At 47.9% G+C, this 23974-nt stretch overlaps 1 protein-coding gene across 1 annotated transcript in view; it reads left to right on the forward strand.

The window, feature by feature from the left end:
- Window positions 1-23974, forward strand: part of SNTB1 (syntrophin beta 1) — a 243608-nt gene that overhangs the window by 99702 nt on the left and 119932 nt on the right. Inside the window, exon 2 of the mRNA XM_065902993.1 lies at window positions 7603-7819. Within this exon, the coding sequence (XP_065759065.1) occupies window positions 7603-7819 (217 nt within the window). The remainder of the gene's footprint in view (window positions 1-7602; window positions 7820-23974) is intronic.

Here is a 23974-nt window from a genome sequence, read left to right on the forward strand (position 1 = left end):
CTTTATGTCTTGAACCTCTAACACCCCGGTTCTCCTGTTTGCATGTGTGCATGCATGCTTAGTCACTCAGTGGTGTCCGACTCTTTGCAACCCCGTGGACTGTGGCCCACCAGGCTCCTCGGTCCATGGGATTTTTCCAGGCATGAATACTGGAGTGGGTTGCCATTTCCTTCTCCAGGGAATCTTCCCGACCCAAGGGTCAAACTCTTATCCCCTGTGTCTCCTGCATTGGCAGGCAGATTCTTTACCCACCGAGCCATCGGGGATGCCCCTCAGTTGCCCATAGGATTTGGTAAAAAGTCAGAAGGCACATCTGCCTAAGGCCAAAGGATTTGGCACACATTTTCACAGGGCTGTTTGTCAATGATGACAAAGAGCGGGATAAGAAATATTCTTTTAAAAAACAAGAATGTCAGAAGAGGCAGTTTCCCAAGGAATCATAGGGTATTTGAAGGACAGGAACCTTATTTCCCAGTCCTTGCAGGTGAGGAGGAGACCCGGGAGGTGAAATGACTTGCCCAGGGCTGGAGAGCTAGTGAGCACAGGGTTGGAACTGGAACTAGTCCCTGATGCCCAGGGCCAATTCTCTTTCCAGCTCACCACTCGGCCTCCTGAGAGATCAGCTGTAGTTCCTGAGAAGTCTGTTATACCTCTTTCATCATTTTTTGGTCCTTTTGGAAATATTGATGATCTCCCGCTGTGTCTTCCCTAAAATGACCCAGGAAATGGCTTTAAGAGAAGCCTCACGTGTATTGCATTTTTGTCAGCAAACCCCACTGTCACCAACTTGTCCCCCATTTTCACTGAAGGTCTGAAAACTGAGGTTTCTTGCCTCCAGCTGATCCCTTTCCCCCTTAATCACATTGGAAAATGTACATTTCATGTTCCCATCCCTTAGAGTCATGAAATATTTCTTTTCCTTCCTGTAATCTGGAAATCCCTTTTTTGTTGTTTTGTTGCTATTTTTAAGAGGAAAACTTGCACATAACAAAGGGACTTGCTGGTTCTTCAGAAACCAGCGTGGTAGGGGAGTCGATTGGATCTGCCTAAAGCATTTCCTCATTAGTAGCCTGTGTCTGCTTTTCCTTTCAAATGTCAGCTGGCCTCCTCAACAAAGATTTAATTGTGGCAACTCAGGGCCTTTGCAAACAAGGGCTTTACTGACTGTTTTTTTTGAAATCTTCACACATCTGTCCACCTTGCAGATGAAAAACCGGAAACATACTGAAAGTGACTTTGGTGCATTATTGGTTTGGGGACCCCTTCTTACTTCTCTTTTCCCCCTCTTTTGCAAGAGAAGACTGAAATTTTAATTGCTCAACCATGTTTTTTACTTCATCACGCCTAGAAAGGGCATGATTTATTAATCAGTCCTGATTAAGAGGTGCCCCGAGCCCGGGCCTGGCTGCTTCTTGACCAGTTTCAACAGTTCTTTGCCCGAAATTACTGTCTGTGAGCACAGGGAGGCATAATTATGCCAACACTAGCTGCTCAGTTCTGCCAGGTTAAACCCTCTATTATAAATACATATTATAGTGTCTTAAAAGGCACTTACTGAAATGCCGTAATTTAATAGTTCATGCTTAAAAAATCAAGCTCTCTTATATTACCGGCAGTAGCCTCTTAATTGGATGTTTTCTCCCAGTACAGAAAAATGTTGGCTTAAATACACAGACACACACACACACGCACACACACACACTCTCTCTCTCTCTCACCCAATTAAATTTTTTTAAAGTGTGAGAAAGAGTATCACTCCGTGGTTAAAAAGAGGGACTCAGGAGCCAGGCTGCCTGGATTTGACTCGTATTATCTGCCACTTCCCTACCTTCTAACTTGGGCGTATGATTTACTCTGTCTTTCGCTCTATTGCAGAGTCTGGTTAAATGGGAATGCTTGCAATGTCTGTATCCCAGGATTGCTGTGAGGTTCAAGTGAGTACACAGCAAACGCTTCACAGGGTTCAAGGAACCTAGTCGTTCTTTCTTTCACTGATTGCTCCAATACGTTCACTTGTGTTTATGTCTTATAAAGAGACATAAATTGTAGCTCCCAGGTGGCACTAGTGGTAGACAACCGGCCTGCCAGTGCAGGAACCTGAGATGCAGGTTCGATCCCTGGGTCAGGAAGATCCCCTGGCAGAGGAGGTGGCAACCCACTCCAGTGTTCTTGCCTGGAGAATCCCATGGACAGAGGAGCCTGGTGGGCTGCAGTCCATGGGGTCACAGAGAATCAGACATGGCTGAAACAACTTGGCGCATGTCTTGTAAAATCTAATTGTGTTAGCTGGCATGATTAGGGCTGTCTCCTTGTGGCAAAAGCTAAGTATTGTCCCTTTTCTTATCCCACAGTAGTAGCCTCCCTTCTCACTAACTTTTAGCCAGGTTGGCATAGAGCTGTCAAGAGTTAAGATTAAATTTCTATCTAGAAGTGACCATGTGACTAAATTCTGGCTGATGGGCTGTAAGCAGATAGTGTGTCAGCTTCTTAAAACTGACCCTGAAGGAAGAAGGATAGTGTGTCTTTTACTTTTTCCTTCTTCCTACTAATGGGAATTTGGTCGTGATGGCTGGAACCCAAGCGGCACTGTTGAGTCATTAGATGGTAGGTTGATAATGTACAGCAGGAAGCCTGAGGACCTGAAAACTTCAGGGAGCTGAGAGTTGCCCTGGCAGCCCTTTTGTTTCACCCTAGACTTCTGGTAAGAGAAAGGCAAATCTCGGTATTATTTAATACACTTATTACTGTCAAATCTCGTCTCAGTACATGTGCCCCAATGTTCACTGCAGCTCTCCTTACGATAGCTAGGACATGGAAGCAACCTAGACGTCCACTGACAGGTGAATGATTAAGAAAGCTATGGTACGTATACACAATGGAATATTACTCAGCTATAAAAAAGGAATGCATTTGAGTCAGTCCTAATGAGGTGGATGAACCTAGAGCCTACTATACTGAGTGAAGTAAGTCAGAAAGAGAAAAGCAAATATCATATAGTAACGTGTATATATGGCATCTAGAAAGATAGTACTGATGAACCTGTTTGCAGCAGTGGAGACACAGACGTAGAGAACAAGCTCGTGGGCACGGCTTTCGGGGAGGAAGGAGAGGGCGGGACATATGGAGAGCATAACGTGGAAACTTACGTTACCGTTGACAAGATAGACAGCCCCCGGGAATTGCTGTGTGACTCAGGAACTGGGGTTCAGTAACAACCTCGAGGGGCGGGAGGGGACACGGGTAAACCTGTGGCTGATTCATGTTGATGTTCGGTAGAAACCAACACAGTACTGTAAAGCAATTATCCTTCAATCAAAAAAAAATAAATAAATAAAAATCTAGTCTTGGGTAACCCTTTACCCTCCTTGAATTAAACCACACTGCTTGATAAATCTTTGCTTCTAGGTTAAGATTCGCTATACTTCCCCAGCCTCTACTCATGACGGACAAAACCACACATTCTGTAATGATTCATGCCTTGCATGAGTATTCTGAGTGTTCATGGCATCTCTGGAAGCAAGGCCTGGTGGTCGTGTAACTGGTAGGTCATCTTCCCCCTCCGCTGTGCCCAGTCTCTTTCCTGGTGCATCCTTGCTCACCGAGTCGCTTCAGTCGTGTCTGACTCTGCAACACTATGGACTGTAGTCCACCAGGCTCCTCTGTCCATGGGATTCTCTAGGCGACAATACTGGGTTTTCTTTTTTTGGTTGTTGTTGTTGCTGAATAAAAAGTGTTTAATTTTTTTTTTTCTTTTTCTTTTTTTTTATTTTTCAGTGGGTTTTGTCATACATTGATGTGAATCAGCCGTAGAGTTACACGAATTCCCCATCCCGGTCTCCCATCCCACCTCCCTCTCCACCCAATTCCTCTGGATCTTCCCAGAATACTGGGTTTTCTTACCTGCAGTGGATTGCTGTGCCCTCCTCCAGGGGATCTTCCTGATGCAGGGATTGAACCTGCGTTGGCAGATGGGCTGTTTACCACCAGTGCCACCTGGAAGCCCCTCTTTTCTGGAGTTCTCTCTAAATCTGACCCTCAGTTCTACCATTTTCTTGCTCCTAGATCACCAGGGCTGTAGCTATTGCCTACCAAATAAATAATAACTAACCCTATTAGCCCGTTTTGAATACTTCATCTCGGTGGGCTAGCCAGATTTCATGAAAGAATATGATCTCTGGGAAATCAAACCCCAGCTTTACCAGCCACTAGCCACTTAAGTTAAATTTTTGAGCAGTTGTGTGTTAATGTGTAAAACAAGTATTTGTCTTGCAAGGAATAACCTATGTAAAGCTCCCAGTGGCCCCAGAGTTAGAATAGCCACATATTTCTTTCTAACAGGGCCTGAAAGAGATAGCAATGTCGTGTATTTTTCTTTTGAAATGTATTCTTCTATTGCTTGTGGATACATAGACACTTGGTGGCTCAGATGGTAAAGAATCTGCCTGCAGTGCGAAAGACCTGGGTTCGATTCCTGGGCTGGGAAGATCCCCTGGAGGAGGGCATGGCAACCCACTCCAGTGTTCTTACCTGGAGACTCCCATGGACAGAGGACCTCGTGGGCTACAGTCCATGGGGTCACAAAGAGTTGGACATGACTGAGCACGCATGCATGCACATGGACACTTGATAAATGAAAGATCCCTTATCCATTTCTTCTCCAGACCTGATTTTCTTGTATATAAAGTGAGGCTTTAAATGGTCATTTTAAAGCTTACATGCGGGAAGCTATGGAAGGCCCCTGATTCCAGACTTGGCACTAAGTGTATGATGGATGTTCTTTCTTTATCCACCTTCCAGACTGAGGTCTGATTTTCCTTTTCTATGGAGTTGTGGTAAAAATTGTAAATCAGAGTACATTATGTAAAAGGGCTTCCCCGGTGACTCAGTGATGCAGGAGACTCAGGTTCAGTCCCTGTGTTGGGAAGATCCCTTGGAGGAGGATATGGCAACCCACTCCAGTATTCTTGTCTGGAGAATCCCACAGATGGAGGAGCCTGGCGGCTACAGTTCATGGGGTCGCACAGAGTTGGACACAACTGAAGCAACTGAGCATGCATGCATGCACATTGTATAAAACGACTTATTCTTACCTCTACTTAACTACCCTTTAAAGTCAAGTTCAAATGCCACCCCCTCCAAGAAGCATCCCTGGATTGCCACTTCTGCAACACTCACCCCCTCCTCCAGTCAGAAGGATAATAATGCAATCAATGGAGAATCGTCAAACGATCTTGGGTGTGATACTTGTTTCCCACTATCAATAAGCATAATGCAACAATATACAGAGCTAAGCAGAGTTCTAGCTTCTACAAAAATATACTCTGAGATAAAAAAAAAATTCAGTAACGTCAGAAGAGGTCTATTTATTCCAGTTCTTAGAGAGCTTAAACCTGTCCCACTGAATTTTCTGCCTTTGTTCATAGGTATGTCTGTGCTCCTTTTTAGATGGTATTTCTTAAAATACACTGTTCGCGAATAATCTTTCTTCTGTCTGCAACCTGTGCTAACAGGTTTGCAGCAACCAGGGAGCTGTTTTCTCCCAATTGCATTTATATTCAGTGAAAATCCTGAAATCTTTTCAAATATGTGTTGGTGCTAAATGACATCTCCTCTGTCTTAAATTAATAACGCCTGGTTTTAATATCTACGATTGGATCTCCCAATATATGCCCATATTGCATGCATCTGGGTATGTTTGGTCTGCTTATTAAATTGTTGTGAACCTAACCTGCCACTCAAACTCCTAGATGCACTTTTCTGATGAGTTCTTCCAGGGTCCTTTTTTCTTGTTATAGCTTTTCTGCTTTATGCTATTGCTTATATCCTTGTTTTATGCCGCAGTGTTAGGTGGGGATCCAGAGAAGCAGATCCTGTGTCTGGAGGATGGAGCAGTGGGCCTGTAGTCTCTCGGGTTGATCACTTCTGATGTCCAAGAGCAGTGTTCCAGAATGGGAGAGCAGCTCAGAGTGATTCTCAGCAACACATGGCAGCTAGGATACAGGTCCTGCAGAAAAGGGCCTGCTGGCACACAGCAACATCCAGGACAGTGCCCTGTGACTTTGTTATTCTTAAGTACGGAAACCACGTCCTGTTTGTTCCTGTAGTCTCCAGGAACCTGACTCCGTGTCTCCTGCAGGGAAGCCACTAGTTTGTGCAACTGAATCGCCCAAGATCTGGAGGAACTGCCCCTTGGGTTTGCCACCCATTTTTAATCCACTGTCATTTGTAATACCAGATGCCATTAAGGGACTTAGCCAGGTCCCTCCCGCAGCCCCAAGCGGCAGAGAACCAGGCTGTGTGAATGGCAGAAAGAAGGATATGGAAGTTTATATTGCGTGTTTCAAGAATCCAGTTGCCTTGCCAACTTGAATGCTCGCTAAGGACCAAATGCTTAAATTCAGAATCGGCAAATAGTTTAATGTGTGCATAGTCCTCAGTCCTGTCCGACTCTTTGCGACCCTTTGGACTGTAGCCCGCCAGGCTCCTCCGTCCATGAAACTTTCCAGGCAAGAATACTGGAGTGGTTGCCATTTCCTTCTTCAGGGCATCTTCCTGGTCCAGGGATGGAACCCAGGTCTCCTGTGTTGCAGGCAGATTCTTTATCATCTGAGCCACCAGAGAAGCCCCAAGTAACACCTTAAGATCAAGTAAACATATCAGAGAGCAGAATTTCAGTCTGCCCCACTCAGCTCTTAAACAATTTTGTTTCTTTAAATTTTAAAACACAATGGCAAAACATGACAGTGATATAAAAGAGTAATAAATGAATAATAAAAGTCTATTTCTCCATCATCTTGAGTTTCATACCCACTCCCAGAGCTACCTACCATTAACATTTTCTTGCATTTCTATCTATAAATTGTAGTAGCTACAGAAGCATATATATCTATGATTGTATACACAAATGATTACAGTATATGCACTGTTCTCTATAGCCTTTTTTAAAAATGCATAGTCGATCTTATAGGCTTTTCTACATCAAGACATCTGTATCTACCCATTTTTAAATGAACGTAAAGATGTCTGGAGAAGGAAATGGCAACCCACTCCAATTTCTTTAATCAGTTCTCTTTTATTGGACATTTATTGTTCCTGGTTTTCAGCTCTGACAAGTAATATTTTTGCCATCAGAGATTTTTACCATTACAGAATAAGGGTTTTTCTGCGTATTTCTTTACATACATGTTCTCAGCACTGTTTTTTGAAAAGATTGTCCTTGCTTCCCAACAGAATAAGGGTAATGTGGATGGTCAGTGTGGGCACCAGATACCTACGCCTATACTGAATAATTGTGTGTTTCTTTTGCCTAAGATACGCTTTCTCAGTCTCTCTTCATTTGTTTTCCCGCCTCTTCCCCAGAATGCACCTTGTAATCAGAAAAGATAGATGTTGTCATAATCGAGAAAAGCCGAGAGTCGTTTCTCAAGTTCAGGTCACCTTAATGGCGGGTTCTGAGAACCACGTGGGCACCCAATTTAAGGGACAGACAACTGTCACCGGGGGAATGCAAGGCGGTCCGGTGCGGAGCTGCCCTTGCGCTCTCCGAAAGCCCGGCGGGACCCTCCGCGCGCCCGCGGCTCACTGTCCGCTCTCTGCTTGCAGTGAAGTACATGCGCGAGGCCACCCCCTACGTGACCAGGGGCTCGCCGGTGTCCGAGATCGGCTGGGAGACCCCGCCGCCCGAGTCCCCGCGGCTCGGGGCCGGCGCGCCGGACCCGCTGGCGTCGCAGCCGCCGCCCTTCCACCGAGACCGGAGGAGCATCCCGCTCAGGATGTGCTTCGTCACCCGCAGCCTGGCGCTGGCCGACCCCGAGGGCAGGTAGGAGCGAGCGGGAGCTGCGCCCGGGACCGCGGGTGTGTGTCAAGCGCGCCCCTGCCTCTGCCCCTCCTTTGTCCTCCTGAGGATCTGTGTCTGGAGCTCTCTCCGTCGGGGGTGCCTCTGCCGGACGCTGGGCCAGTTTCTCAGGCTCTGAGCCTCAGTTTTGGCTTCTGTAAAATGGAAATAATTGAAATCCCTACTTCCCAGAGTTATGAAGACTGAATAAGGAAATCCATGAGAAGCAGTTAGCCCCGAGGAGCCTTCCATGAACATAGGCTGTGATACTGTTATTGATGTCGGTGGTAAAAAGCATGGGCTGCCCTCGTAGCTCAGTGGTAAAGAATCTGCCTGCCGTGCAGGAGCTGTGGGACTGCTCAGTCCCTGGGTAAGGAAGATCCCCTGAAGGAGGGGATGGCAGCCCGCTCCAGTATTCTTGCCTGGAGAACTCCGTGGACATGTGCTTTGGTGGGCTGCAGGCCATGGGGTCGCAGAGGGCCAGACACCAGTGACGGGCCTGAGCACGCGAGCACGGTAATAAGCATGTAGGCCTCCCTGCTGCCCTCACCTGTGCCCTTGGAAGGTTCAGGCAGAGGATCTTCAATGCTGTTTTCTTCTCTGAATCTCTCTTTATTCTCAAGAGAGGAAACGGAGTGGTCTGGATCCAAGCCTAGGGTGCAGTTTCCCAAAGTCTGTAGGTGACTTCTTTGTCACGGGCTAGATGCATAAACCAATGCATGGCAATTAGAAGGAGACCAGGCAAGATGAGCAAATATTTGGGGTCTCTCTTGCCCCCAAAGTCTTCATCTCCTTTGCTCAGAAAATGTACATCTGGAATGGAAAGAAAAGACGTGTAGAAAGGAAATAGGGAAATGGAGCCAGCGAGGGGGGAATCTTGGGGACCTTTGCATTCACATTTAGATGCTAAAAATAGACAGCTCTCCCGGCCCTTATTTATAACATCTGTGGGACAGTTGTGACCCTCTCAAGGAGGAACTACTTGCTAGGTTCAGGGCTGCTGGTGGGGAAAACCCAAAGGAAATAGAAACGAGGAGAAAGTTGCCTCCTTGGCTCCCAGCTTTTTGGTTCTCTCCCCTGTGAACGTAGGCTGAGGAAGCTGCCGGCCCTTCTGACCCTCTGCCCCCAGCTGGCTGCCGTCTGCTCGGTCAGTACTACCTGCACAGGGGTCAGAGATGGGCCTTTGTGTGAGACAGCCAGCCCCCGCAGAAAGGCGCGCAGGAGGCGCGGAGGGCGGTTCCCAGGGGCCCGCCTGCCCTGTCCTCAGGCCTGCTTGGTTCCTGCCGTCTTCCTGGGCTGCATCGGACGGCCTACGCACTGACCTTTCTCTTCCCTGACTTTTTTACCCACCCAGTCAGACCAAGTCCTTTCTCCCGAGAGTCCGAGGTCTCAGATTTCATATCTGATGAATTCATAACTTACCCACTGCTGGTCTTTTGCCGGGCAGCATGCTAATTACTTTAGCCCAGAGACAGCAAAGTGCCCGCCTTCTGGTGTGCCTAGCCCACAGTTATGTTTTTTTTAATGGTCTATCTAGGGCTGCAAAGACATCTGTGAACTAGTTACCACATTGACTAGTTGCGAAATTTCATGTTAAAAAGCCAGATTTGTGCTTTTCTAGAAAAATTAGAAGATCTAGTGATATCCTTAGGCCTACATTGCTGCAAGAGCCCAGAAAAGACCTCTCCTTTGAGAAGAGAAGAGCTCTTCTCATCAGTCCTAATGCCTTACACTTAAGGGATTCAGTTCATTATCTGCCTGGGTCTTCACATTTTCCTCCTAGTCCTTGAATCTGTAACCATACTTAGACCTCTGAGTCTCAGTCATCATCCCAATTCTACAGATAAAGATAACTGAGGCTCGGGGCTTATATAAGTTCCTGTCTTCATAACTAGTATATGATACAACTGGGCTTTCATCTTGTTCCCATAGAATGGGTGACAGTGTTAGTTTACCATTACCAGAAAAATACAGAGACTAGAAAACTTTGACTGTCGTAGAAGTGGTTAATGCATTGGGAGAGGGTTTGAGACAATGTCTAGGGTTCCTTTCAACTGTGGACTTACATGTGGCCACATTTCTCCCAAGCATTTAATTACCTGTTAAAGAATCTTTGGAGAGACATCAGGCTTTAGGTCAAAAGTTGATAGTTGATTTACAATGTTGTGTTAATTTCTACTATATAGCAAAGTTATTCAGTTATATTATACATATATACACTCTTTTTAGTATGCTTTTCCATTATGACTTATCCCAGGATATTGAATATAGTTCCCATTTTTTAAACTTTTATGTTGGTGCTCTTCAAGTTGATCACTGATAAGTGTATGTAGGGGCTCCTACCTAGTGAGGGAAAGTCTGTCCTCTGGGGTGTGAGAACCAGCAGGGTGTGACTGCAAATGAGAATCCAGCTAAGCTAGAGGGTCCAGGAGGGGATTTTTGTCCAAACAGATCCAAAACTGTTGACAGTAAATTAACCTTTCACAGTAAATCTGTGTATCACATCACCATGATGTAAACTTTACATATCTTATAATTTTTTCAGTTATACCTCATTAAAACTGAAAAAAAAAAAAAGACTAGGTGACCCTGGTTGAATAAGAGAAGAAAAGAAAAAAGCAACAAATACTTTGTGAAACTCAAGTCACATGCTAGGCAGAGTATAATATACCATTCAAAAATATGTACTTCGCAAGACTTTCTTGATGATTCAGTGGTTAAGACTTCAAGCTTCCAATGCAGGAAATGCAGGTTCAATGCCTGGTCTGGGAACTAAGATCATGCATGCCATGTGGCACAGTCAAAAAAATGTTTAAAAAGAAATATGGTGTAGGGCTGGGCAGATTATACAAAGCAAATGCAAACTAACAGCGAAAACAAACAAAAAAAGCATCAACTTAACTTGATATATGACAGGGTAAAGTGAGACTGAAAAGCACAAAGCAAGACGAAGAAGGACTGCTTTATGCTTAAGGTCAGAGTTCATAGGAACAGAGTCTTCAGCGGTTATGAATGCACATCAAGGCACACAGCAGCAACCTCTACAGCAAAATCTGCGTGAAATGCAAGAAGAAATAGAAGCACATGAATGTTAAGTAGTTCAACATGCTCCTCTCAACCCAAGACAGGGCAGTTGGACAGAAGATAAATAAAGGTACTAAAGCCCCAAGCAGCAAAATTAAGGGAGATCTGGGTACATCACAGTCTTTGTACCCTGATAATAAAGAATACAGTTTTCTTTTCAAATCCACATAGAACATTCCCCAAATTAACCATAGATTAAGTCACCAAAAATTCTGTAAGTTCCATAAGGCAGAAATAATACAGACAATATCCTCTAATGATTGTAGAGTAAAACTAGAAAGTCAATAACAAAACCAAAGCCAGAGAGCCTTTCTTCATGGATTTTTCAAAAGCTCTCTCTGAGATAAACAGCTCTTGGGTTAACAGGGAAATAAAAACTGAAAGTGTAGCTTTTTAAAAAGTAATGAAAATAATGCATATATTAAATATAAAAGGGAAAGAAGGGAAAAGAGAGGGTGTTGAATTTTATCAGCTAACTCTATGGTGGAATCTTAGCTCCATCACTTACGTGTGATTTTAAGTATCTCATTTAATCCAAATAACCTTAGGTCATAGGTACTCTAATCTCTATTTTAGATGCCTGTGCGTGCTCAGTCATGTCCAACTCTTTGCGACCCCATGGACTGTAGCCTGCCAGGCTCCATGGAATTTTCCAGGCAAGAATACTGGAGTGGGTTACCATTTTCTTCTCCAGGGGACCTTCCCAACCCAGGGGTCAAACCCGAGGCTCCTGCATTGCCAGGTGGATTCTTTACCACTGAGTCACCTGGGAGGCCAAGCTCTGTTTCATAGACAGTGTTCAGAAACAAGAATTGAAGCCAGCAGGAAATCTGAAATTCAGACCCAGGCCTGGCTGACACCAAGCTCAGTTTCTTAATGAAGATACCCCGTTGCTTCCAGTTTCCAGCACCTGACCACCCAGCCCCCCTGAGCTGTGAGCACCGTGACCAGGAATTAATGGCCGCCTGGCTGCTAAAACCTCAGCTTCTCGGGGCTAATCCCCTCGGCTGGTGACACACAGCCACTTAGAGTTTGCATTAAAAGCTCTAATGTTCAATTTCTCAAATCAAAACAGCCTTAGAACAGCAGGTAGCATTGCTGCTCTTTCCGTGAAAAAGGTCACCCAGCAGGAACTGAATCCACAAGAATATGTCACTGCTAGGGCTGCTTGTCAAGGTTGCAGTAGTTTTTTCTCTTTGAATTCCACCTCTTAAATATCTCTTGTGTTTCATGGTCCCCTCTTTGCCTTCATGGCCACTGCCCTCGTCCAGGCCCATACTGCTCCACATCCTCGAGACCGAAATCTCCAGCCTCTGAGCTGAGGATCCGCAGCAGCGTCAGATTAGAAACAAAGTGCACAGCAAATGTAACCCGAGTGACGCGCCCTGATACCATCCTGCCTCCCACCCCTGGTCCACGGAAAAATTGTCTCCCATGAAACTGGCGCCCGGTGCCAAAAGATCGGGCACCCCAGGTCTACAGTATTTGGGAAGATTTTTACTGGATGCTTCCCTGGTGGTTCGGATGGTAAAGTCTGGTTTCAACCTGGTTTGAATCCAGTTTCAATCCCTGGATTGGGAAGATCCCCTGGAGAAGGGAATGATTACCCACTCCAGTATTCTTGCCTGGAGAATCCCATGGACAGAGGAGCCTGGCGGGCTACAGTCCACAGGGTCACAAAAGAGTTGGACACAACAGCAACTAACACTTGCTCTACTTTTCGAGTTTCTGGTTTGCCCTCTGTCATCCCTGATGTCTACCCTACTCACAGCCAGCCAAGAGGGTGTGAAGCATTCAGAATTTGTCCATTTGGTCAAAACGGCTTCCTGTCACCTTCACTAGTATTGAAACTCCTCAGCACTGTGATTCTGCAGTCTCTCCTAACCGCCAGCTCTGCTGCCCCCCCTCGTTTACGCCAGGAGCCCTTAAACACCCATGCCTGCCCTGCACTCGCCTCCCCGACAGCTTCCGAGCCACCTTCAGCCTCGGCACATGGTCCGTTCATGACAGCCTCCTTTATAATGACTTAAGATTTTTGTTTCTAATGTGATTACCCAGTTCCTAAAGTCAGAAGACCCTTGAGGTCTGGGATGCCCTGTGCTTTTATTTTAATATCCCAGCTTTCTAAAAGTTATTATGAAGAGAGGTAGGCAGCAAGTGATAGAGAACATGGAGGGAAGTATTAGCAGTGAGTGTACCTGAGCACACATGTATTCTTGGCACCATTGCTCATTTGCCATGTTTTCTATAAATTTGAAATTATTTCTTAAAAAAAAAAGTTAAAGACCTGCACACTGCCAAAAAAATCTCAGCTTTCCTAGAACATTGCTTTATACAAAGAAGGCATTCAAAAATATATGATATGTTAATAACTGATAAATGGCATATTTATCTGCCCATTTTGGGTATTCTTACCTCTTCAGAAAGTTCTTTTTAAAAAATCTTTCACTAGATAGTCTTGGAAATAAGAGGAAAAACACCATTCTATCCTGCCAGGCTCAGCAAACTTAAATCAAAAGAATTCATTACACAGGTTATTACTGGGTTAAAAGCAGACGAACCAATAGGGAGGGTGGGGTATATACAGAGCTTGGTTCATGGCTCTGTGTAATATTAATAGTAGCAGACCCTACTGTAGATCTTCATGGTTAAATTGTGGAGCAAGGTGCACAGTATTCCTGTTTAAAGATTTGTTTATGTGTGTGTCTGTGGTGGCTCTTCCTAGCTGCAGCGTGCTTTCTCCTGATGCAGTGGGTGGGGCTCTTCTTTCCTGGGGGGGCGTGGGCTCCTCACTGCGGTGGCCTCTCTCTCAGGGGGCGTGGGCTCCTGACTGCAGTGCCCTCTCTCTCAGGGGGCGTGGGCTCCTCACTGCGGTGCCTCTCTCTCAGGGGGCGTGGGCTCCTCACTGAGGTGGCCTCTCTCGTGGGGCATGGGCTCCTCACTGCGGTGGCCTCTCTCTCAGGGGGCGTGGGCTCCTCACTGCGGTGGCCTCTCTCTCAGGGGGCGTGGGCTCCTCACTGAGGTGGCCTCTCTCTCAGGGGGCGTGGGCTCCTCACTGCGGTGCCCTCTCTCTCAGGGGGCGTGGGCTCCTCACTGAGGTGGCCTCTCTCAGGGGGCGTGGGCTCCTCACTGAGGTGGCCTCTCTCTCAGGGGGCGTGGGCTCCTCACTGAGGTGGCCTGTCTCTCGTGGGCCATGGGCTCCTCACTGAGGTGGCCTCTCTCGTGGGGCGTGGGCTCCTCGCTGCAGTGGCCTCTCTCTCAGGGGGCGTGGGCTCCTCACTGAGGTGCCCTCTCTCTCGTGGGGTGTGGGCTCCTCGCTGAGGTGGCCTCTCTCTCATGGGCCATGGGCTCCTCACTGAGGTGGCCTCTCTCGTGGGGCGTGGGCTCCTCACTGCGGTGGCCTCTCTCTCAGGGGGCGTGGGCTCCTCACTGAGGTGGCCTCTCTCTCAGGGGGCGTGGGCTCCTCACTGAGGTGGCCTCTCTCTCAGGGGGCGTGGGCTCCTCACTGCGGTGCCTCTCTCTCAGGGGGCATGGGCTCCTCACTGAGGTGGCCTCTCTCGTGGGGCATGGGCTCCTCACTGCGGTGGCCTCTCTCTCAGGGGGCGTGGGCTCCTCACTGCGGTGGCCTCTCTCTCAGGGGGCGTGGGCTCCTCACTGAGGAGGCCTCTCTCTCAGGGGGCGTGGGCTCCTCACTGAGGTGGCCTCTCTCTCAGGGGGCATGGGCTCCTCACTGAGGAGGCCTCTCTCTCATGGGACGTGGGCTCCTCACTGCGGTGGCCTCTCTCTCAGGGGGCGTGGGCTCCTCACTGCGGTGGCCTCTCTCTCAGGGGGCGTGGGCTCCTCACTGTGGTGGCCTCTCTCTCGTGGGATGTGGGCTCCTCACTGCGGTGGCCTCTCTCGTGGGGCGTGGGCTCCTCACTGAGGTGGCCTCTCTCTCGTGGGGCATGGGCTCCTCACTGCAGTGGCCTCTCTCTCAGGGGGCGTGGGCTCCTCACTGAGGTGGCCTCTCTCTCGTGGGGTGTGGGCTCCTCACTGCGGTGCCTCTCTCGTGGGGTATGGGCTCTTGGTGTTCAGCCTTCAGTAGCTGCTCATGGGCTTAGTCGTATGTGGGATCTTCCTGGACCAGGGATCGCGCTGCATTGCAAGGTAGATTCTTAACCACTGGACCACCAGGGAAGCGCAAAGCACACAGTCTTTTTGTGAAAAACAGTGTACATCTCTGTTTACAACAGTGAAAGTGTTGCTGTGGTCCCAAATGGAAGAGCTCCACTCAGCATGCCATGGTTCAGAGGGTATGCTTTGATAAATCCTATAGTGTGCACGGATTTGTTCCCGCAAAGTTCCCTCAATGATGTCACCGCAGTCCAGCACCCAGACTTCAGCCACGGGGAATCAGAAACCTCTTAGAGACACAGTGGACCCATCTCCAATGTCAAGAGGTGGATACCTGTTAACTGAACAAGTCAGGATTCACTTGTAACGGGCAGTACTATTGTCAAGCAGATGGAAACACTCATATAGGAGGATCCTCGTGTCCCCATTAGAGGCAGGCCATATTGGAAGACCAGTGTAAATAATAAGCAGAATATCAGAACTGCAAGTAACAAAAACACAGAGGGCTTTCAAGGCGACCTAAGCAATGCATTCTTTCCACGTAGGCCAGCTCTGTGAGAAATTCAACTGTCACCAAGGTTATCAAGACAAGATACGCCAATCGACCTTAAGAAATGTACTTTAGATGAGGAGGCTGGAAGCCTTGCCTTCCCAGATCCAGGTGTCAGTTGCTCAGTCATGCCGGTCTCTTTGCGACCCCGTGGACTGCAGCCCACGAGGCTCCTCGTCCGTGGGGTTCTCCAGGCAGGAACACTGCATCGGGCTGCCCTTCCCCCTCCAGGGGGGCCGCTGTGTTAGCCTCTGCTCCAGGGGACTCCCGCCTCCTTCGGCCTGTGTGTAGAGGGGCTGGGTTTCCCAGGCGGCTCTCCCTTGCCCTCTGGTCTTATTCCTGATGGAATCAGAACAATGGGCTGAGTTTTTCTGATCAAGTTAAATCATTTTCCAGTTCTGGCGCCCTGAAGTTGCTCCCTTACTCCCTTGTTCAGAGTTTTCGATGATGCCAAAAACTTCAGTTACACATCTATAAACAGGTGGTGTTTCGGTGGCTCCCCTGCAACGGAAGAGTCATCATTTTACTGGTTTAGCCTTATTTTCTCCTTTTCCAATGTCGCTGTCCCCCTACACCCTCAGAGCTTAGGTAAGATTCTCAACTGTACTCTTTAAACTTGAAGACGATTAGGACACGCCTGGTGTCCTCCAGCGCGCGAGACTCCGAACTCCCGAAGCAGGGGGCCTGGGTCTAATCCCTGGCTGGGGACACAGATGCCCACACTCCACAGCTGACGGGGAGTTTACACGCCACACCAGGGTGAAAGGTCCTGCGTGCCACAGCGGAGGAGGGCTTACATGCCTCACCAAGGTGAAAGGTCCCGCCTGCCACAGCGGAGGGGGGTTTACACGCCTCACCAAGGTGAAAGGTCCCGCGTGCCACAGCTGAGCGGGGTTTACACGCCTCTCCAAGGTGAGAGGTCCCGCGTGCCACAGCTGAGGGGGGTTTACACGCCTCACCAAGGTGAGAGGTCCCGCGTGCCACAGCTGAGGGGGGTTTACACGCCTCAACAAGGTGAAAGGTCCCGCGTGCCCCAGCTGAGGGGGGTTTACACGCCTCACCAAGGTGAAAGGTCCCACGTGCCACAGCTGAGGAGCGCTTACACACCACACCAAGGTGAAAGGTCCCGCGTGCCACAGCTGAGGGGGGTTTACACGCCACAGCAAGGTGAAAGGTCCCACGTGCCACAGCTGAGGGGGGTTTACACGCCACACCAAGGTGAAAGGTCCCGCGTGCCACAGCTGAGGGGGGTTTACACGCCACACCAAGGTGAAAGGTCGCACGTGCCACAGCTGAGGGGGGTTTACATGCCACGCCAAGGTGAAAGGTCCCGCGTGCCACAGCTGAGGGGGTCTTACACGCCTCACCAGGGTGAAAGGTCCCGCGTGCCACAGCTGAGGGGGGTTTACATGCCACGCCAAGGTGAAAGGTCCCACGTGCCACAGCTGAGGGGGGTTTACACGCCACGCCAAGGTGAAAGGTCCCACGTGCCACAGCTGAGGGGGGTTTACACGCCACACCAAGGTGAAAGGTCCCGCGTACCACATTGAGGGGGGTTTACACGCCACACCAAGGTGAAAGGTCCCGCGTGCCACAGCTGAGGGGGGTTTACACACCACAGCAAGGTGAAAGGTCCCGCGTGCCACAGCTGAGGGGGGCTTACACACCTCACCAGGATGAAAGGTCCTGCGTGCCACAGTTGGGGGGGTTTTATATGCCATACCAAGGTGAAAGGTCCCACGTGCCACAGCTGAGGGGGGTTTACACTCCATAGCCAGGGTGAAAGGTACTGCTTGACACAGTTGAGACAGCTGAGACCCTTCACAGCCAATATATACATTGATTAAATATTTTTTTCAGAAAAGAATACTATTGAAAAGCTCCCTGCCAGAGTACACAGTGGTACATCCAGCGTAGCGATCATGCGGTGTTATAACCATCTTCACTCCACAGTAAGACCTTGCTTGTGAACGGTGTTTCTCCTGGTAAGAGGCTCACAAAGCATGTATTTTCTTGGTTCTGTTTTCTTCAGTCTTGGTTGGACACATCGTGGTGGCCTCATAACTGAAAGTATCACCAGCAGATCATGATTGATGTTAACATTTTGGAAACAAAGGAAAAAATGTAAAATCAATTTATAATGGTATTATTGTAAGTGCACACAGTTTAAGTATCTGAAACAGAGGTCCAGATTAAAACCATTATCAACGAATAAAACTGTGGTGTTGAAGTTAGAAAATATGGATTTGAATCCCTATTCTGTCCCTTATTCCCTTCAACTTTAGGCAAAGTATCTAATCTCTCTGGTTCCCGAGTTCCTTATCTATAAGATGTGCTTTATTTTAAAATACCGACCACATAAGATTGCTGTGATGACTAGACAACTTAATGTGGATATCCTCTCATTCCTGGCAGCATAACCACAGCATAAACACAGCTTTCAACCAAAATATCCTCATTCCTGGGTGCAAGAGGGGTGGGGGTGAGGGTAGGGGGTTCTTTCCAGCAGAGAGGAGTTTCTGGGTCATCTCACCAAGCTGCTGAGCAGAAGTTATTTGTAAGACATCGTTTCACAGAGGGTTTTAGCCTATTGAAACGAATGGCTGTCTGCAGAAAGATCAGTTCCAGTTTCCTACCTCCTGGGCTCACCAAATCTTAGCTGTCATCTGTGTATCTAGAACGACCTCCGCCCACCCAGCATTCCTGGCCACCACCCCACCTGCACCCCATTTCCCAGGGGTGCTCACGGTCAGCTTGAATGCTCACCCCTTAGTTTTCAAGGCTCTCCTACCCTTTCTTTTAATACCTAGGAGTTGCCTTGTCTTTCTCACCAGCTCAGCATTACATTAGAACCTCAACAAGCCAACTTGTCCTATCACCCACACCCCACGTGTCCAGGTGTTCGCCGCAGAGGGCCTCTGAGTTGGCGCTGGCCACCTTGTGCTGAAGCTGGATGCCTCCTCGCAGGGCTGCGAAGTGCTTGTGGTCAGTTGTGTGGGTCATGAACAGAAGTCAGTGTTCTAGCTTTCAGTTTGTTTGAAAACATAAGTTAAGCTTCACTGTCATGTGGAAAACTGAAGACAAAGTGAGTGTCACCCTCTGGATGGGCCACCCCTTTCGCTTGCACGTGCGGGCTCCGCCACCACCCGGAGCGCCGGTTGGGTCACGCTTACTGTCTGTCTGCTCTTGTTTCTTGCTCCCTTTGGCTGCGCTGGGTCTTCCTGGCAGTGCGCAGGCTTCTTGGGCTGCACCGCATGGGGTCTGGAGTGACTGGGCCCAGTGTCTGAGGCAGGAGGGCTGAGTCGCCCTGCACCACGTGCGGTCTTAGTTTCCGACCAGGGGTTGAACCCACATCCCCTGCTTCGGGAGACAGATTCTTAACCATCTGGACCACCAGGGAAGCCTCTGGTCTTGTTTCTTACTTAGACAAGTCCAGTGAGATATTTTGTTACTGTAGGAAAAATGTGCATAAAACAAGAGATGGCCTTGGTGTTTGTTTTGTCTGTTCTCACCTCCTGCGTTTGGGAAATATGGAGAATTGAATATAAAGTTTATTTCAGCAAAAGATGGTTGGGAAGGGGGCATTCAGGGAGGTTGGGCTGAATTAGTCAGAAATCTGACATAGGAAGTCCTCATCAGTTATATATGTGTGTGCCTAGTCGCTCAGTCGTGTCTGACTCTTTGCGACCCATGGACTCTATAGCCCACCAGGCTCCTCTGTCCATGGGATTCTCCAGCAAGAATACTGGAGTGGGTTGCCACGCCCTCCTCCAGGGGCGTCTTCCCACCCCAGGAACCGAACCCAGGTCTCCCACGTTGCAGGTGGATTCTTTTCCGTCTGAGCCTCCAGGGAGTTTTCTGTACAATTTTATTTATTTATCTGTCATTGGCTGGGCCTTCGCTGCTGCGAGGGCTGCTCTCTAGTTGTGGTGCATCGTGGTGGCGTCTCTGCTGCAGCCTTTGTGGGCTCCAGGGTGCGTGGTTTCAGTAGATGCGCCCCTGTACACAGCATCAGCAGTTGTGGCACTCGGGCTTGGTTGCTCTGCACCGTGTGGATCTTCCCGGATCAGGGATCGAATCCAGGTCTCCTGCATTGGCAGGTGGCTTCTTTCCCACTGAGCCACCAGGGAGGCCCAGTTGTGTTGTTTCTCAGTGTACACAGTGAGACAAGCAAGGTAGCATGCCTCTTAGCGTTCACAGCAGACCTAAGAACATTTGTAAGACACTCCCTTTTAAAAGTAAATGAAAGTTTAAATATTAACAAAACGATAAAGGCAGATAGTTTAAAAATCAAGTAAATCTAAAGGATTTATTTTATAAAAAAGCAATATGTTTTATCATTAATCTGCAGCCCCTTTGTAAACTAATCCAGAGATTCATCTCTGAGATCTGGGAAATTTTCTTTTATTATCTATTGGATAAAATTCTCCTCTGTTTCCTTCGCTTTCTCTGCTTCTGCTGTTGGAAGAGTATTGGACCTCCTGGACTGATTTTCTAAGTCTATTTCTTTCTCTTTATCATGTTTTTTTCACTTTATTTTTTGACCTTTCTCATGAATGTATCCTGTTTAGATTTCAGCTATTATATTTTAGCTCTTTTTGTTCTTTGAATGTTCCTTTTATTAAGAGAATTTTGTTCTCATTTTGTCGGTACCAAATTTTCTCTTACTTCTTGTAGAGCATTAATTCATTTAGTTCCTTTGTACTCTTTGCTTCTCTAGTTACCTTGTTCTATTTGTTTCGATTTCGTCTTCCTTGCTGGAGGTTCTCCTCAAATGTCTGGTGATCCTTGCTATCAGTTCCTTTTTTACACAGAGACACTAAGAAGCCTGTTGAGACCTATGTGCCTGGGGTGTGGGGCTTAATCATTGGTGAGAATTCATGTGCAGCTGTTGCTTGGTGAGTCAGTGGTTCTAAGAGACACCTTCCGATCCTGCAAATGTTGGTGTTTGGAAGTTGGAGTTACTTAAGAGAGAACCACCACTTCTCTTTCCTTGGACGCGGGTGATGGGAAAAGTAGGTAACCTCTCTCCACCAGCTTTTGGAGCGCCCCGCCACTCAGCGTGCGAACTCGCACAGGACACTGTTTTCTGCCCTGCACCAACCCCGGCTCTCTCTCGGAGGCTCCAAGCCCTGCGTGTTTGCAGAGTCCGGGGGCTCACACGTCACTGAGATCCTGCCTTCAGCCCTCTAAGTCGCATGGTTGAATTCCTTGCCTCTTGCTCTACTCCATGTCCGCTACCTGGCTCCACTGCTGTCTGTATTTCAAACACAGACTGAACTCTTGCCTGTCTTATTTTCTTCGGGGTTTTGTACCTATTTTGCTATCTTTTAACTGAGATCTTTTAGGGGAGAAGATATGAACATGGGTGGCCAAGCCACTGTTTTTTTCCCTAATAAGAACCCTTGCTTAATTTGCATCTTTGTATACAACAGAATGCAGTAAAGGCTCATTTTAATGAGCTTAAACAACATTTTCATAGTCTTGTTATTTTTAAGAACATCGGTTTCCTTCATAGATACCCTTTAGTACTGTATTCATCCTAATTATCATACATTTTTAATCAGTGGGAGATGAATTAGTAAGGCTTCCTTACTAATGGTAAGGAAGTAATGGTAATGGTAAGTAATAGTAATAGGAAGTAATAGTAATGGTAAGCAAATTACAAAAGGGAATTTAACTATCTTTAGTTAGCCTTGAGAAAAAGAGTTGAGGCGAGGGCTCGCCAGGCATGATTCTGTGATTTCATCAATACACAGTAAAGTGAGTTCACTTGAGTCCATTCCTGTTCCTCTAAACACTGTTCCAGGAAAATCTCAGTTTCCCCTTTCCTAAGAGCACTTTGAGACATTGAACTTGACGATCTGGGTACTGAGAGATTTTTGCTGATGTTGACTCTCAATATTTAGGTCTTAATCCTTTGTTCTTGGTATATTAATTGAACTCCATTTGGTTTGCAAAAAGCTGCCCCAGGATTTTCCAGCTGAGATAATGAAGCCTCTGAAAATAACCCCAATGCTCTCATGCGGGCATTCTCTGTTCAAGTAGGCATCTCCTACCCGGGCATGGGGACAGGGAGAGGGGGGAAGGTTCAGGAGCAGCCCCTGCCTTCCTCCCTTCAACACACACATGGAATTTCATTTTCCTTAGTAGAGGATGGGCTTGGGGCACAGAGACCTGCAGACACATTCATAAAACACCCACTTGAGCATATGGGGCCTGTGTCTGTTGACAGATATCCTCTGTTTCTAAATGATACTCGAATAGGAACTTTGATGTCGCCAGTCCATTAGTACCTGGTTGAGATTTCTTTCCATTTTTGTTTTTTAAAAATTAATTTATTTATTTGACTGTGCCAGGTCTTAGCTGTGGCCCACAGGATCTTCAATCTTCATGGCAGCATGTGAGATCTGTTTTGTTTTTTTTTTAAGTTGTGGAGTGTAAACTCTTCATGTAGCATTTGAATCTAGTTCCCTGGCCAGGAATTGAACCCAGGCCCCCTGCATTGGGCGCACAGCGTCTTAGCCGCTGGACCACCAGGGAACTCTCTGTTTCCTCTTCTTAATTTCAACTTTTAAATGAATAGTTTTTGGTTCTTCTTTGCTAGATACTGAGGCTACAGCAGTGATAGAGTTCTTCCCCAACGCAGCTTACCATCAGGTGGGGAGTGGGGACAAGAGCCCTGGACGACAGAGCGATTCCATGGAAAGACACTGGGGAGATGAAGGGTGCTGTGGAAGCCACCTCTCAGGACAGCTGCCTAAGCCAGAGTCCAGGTTTTGGAGTGGGATAGGCGGGGCAGAGGGGAATGATTGTCAGAGAGGGTGATGTCTGTGCAGAGACCTGACTCATAAATCAGAAGTTATTTAGGTCAGTGGTTAGGGGTAGAGAGGCAGAGAAGGGATTCTTGGCAAAGGAAACAGTATGAGTCTAGGCACCAAGGCCAGAAAGGACGTAGCTCTGCTGCAGAACTGGGAGAAGTCAGTCCTTTTTGGAGCAGTCGATGGGAAAACCATGTCAAGAGTCTGGAAAGGCTGGCATAATCGGGGTAAGCCAATTTATGGTTGGACTTTATCCTGGAGGGTTTGGAGCCATGGAACAATGTAACAGAGAGCTCTCAGGCCTCACAGTGAGGTGTGGACAGAAGCAGGGCCAGGACTGGAGGCTAGGGAGCCATGAGGGGTTCTTGCAGAAATGGAGACAGGAAATAATCCGGGCGGCTACTAGAGTAGGACAGAGGCACTGGAGAGAAGCTGGATGAATTTGAGAGATTTTAAGAGAGAGAATCTGCAGGAGGTCATGATCAAGCGGGCCTGGAGGCATGAAGTGAAAGAAGGCGTCCAGAGCTCACCGTGGCCACAGACGCGGTGCCACACGCGGTGCCACACGCGGTTTCCCCAGTTCCTGCCCAGGCCCTTGGCGCACGGCTCTGCGGACAGATGTGTTTTGGTGCAGGGTTGGGGGTAGGCAGAGGCAAAAAACAAGTGTAGGTCTTCAGAGATACTGCCTCGTTTGAGAGTCCAAGTAGGGACCATTTGTTGAAGAATGGACTGGGTTCAAGGAACCCGTGATGGATGAAAAAGGACCCAGGGCTTAGGAACAGTGGGAAGGTGGTCCCATCTCCTGGGACTGAGGAGCAGAGGGAACTGCAGAGGTCCAGCACCCTGGAGACACATGGTGGCCCAGGGAGGGGTGGGTACGGCGGCGTTCTCAACTTTTCTCCTCTTCCGTCCTTGAGTCATCAGACGATGCTTCTGATCGGCTGCACACAGCTAGGAGCTGAGGCTAGGGAGCCTGAGTGATAGAGTTTGACATCTTGAAATGCAGAGCAGGACAGAGAAGGTAGAGAATGAATCTGGAGGCAAATATAGAAACAAAAAAATCACAGAAGTGTGTTTACACTCTGCCTTTCTGAACATCAGTCTGATGTGTATGTGACAAGTGATGACTAGTCATAAGAACAGTGTGCTTGACGTCAGCACTTCGTTTCCCGGCTTTGTTGGATAGAAACATCTTGGGCAGGCCCTCAGTGATACTCGTAGATTCCTGCCTCATCAGTGGAGTTATGCCCTGTCTGGTGGCTCAGACAGTAAAGAATCTGCCTGCAAGTCAGGAGACCTGGAGAAGGGAATGGTTGCCCACTCTGGTATTCTTGCCTGGGGAATTCTAAGGACAGAGGAGCCTGGTGGGCTATGGTCCATGGGGTTGCCAAGAGTCGGACACAACTGGGTGACTAACAATCCAGAGGTTTGGTTAAGATTTCTTTTCACCACAGTGATGTGACCTGGATATAGAGATGTCAATTGAGAGGTTTAGAGAAAAAGACAGCTGATTTTTTTCAGGCTGGAAGCAGCGAGAAGGGTAGAGAAACAGGGAGCAGGCCACGCAGTGTA

This window comes from Muntiacus reevesi, chromosome 12 (assembly GCF_963930625.1).
Source record: "Muntiacus reevesi chromosome 12, mMunRee1.1, whole genome shotgun sequence".
Lineage (NCBI taxonomy): Eukaryota > Metazoa > Chordata > Mammalia > Artiodactyla > Cervidae > Muntiacus > Muntiacus reevesi.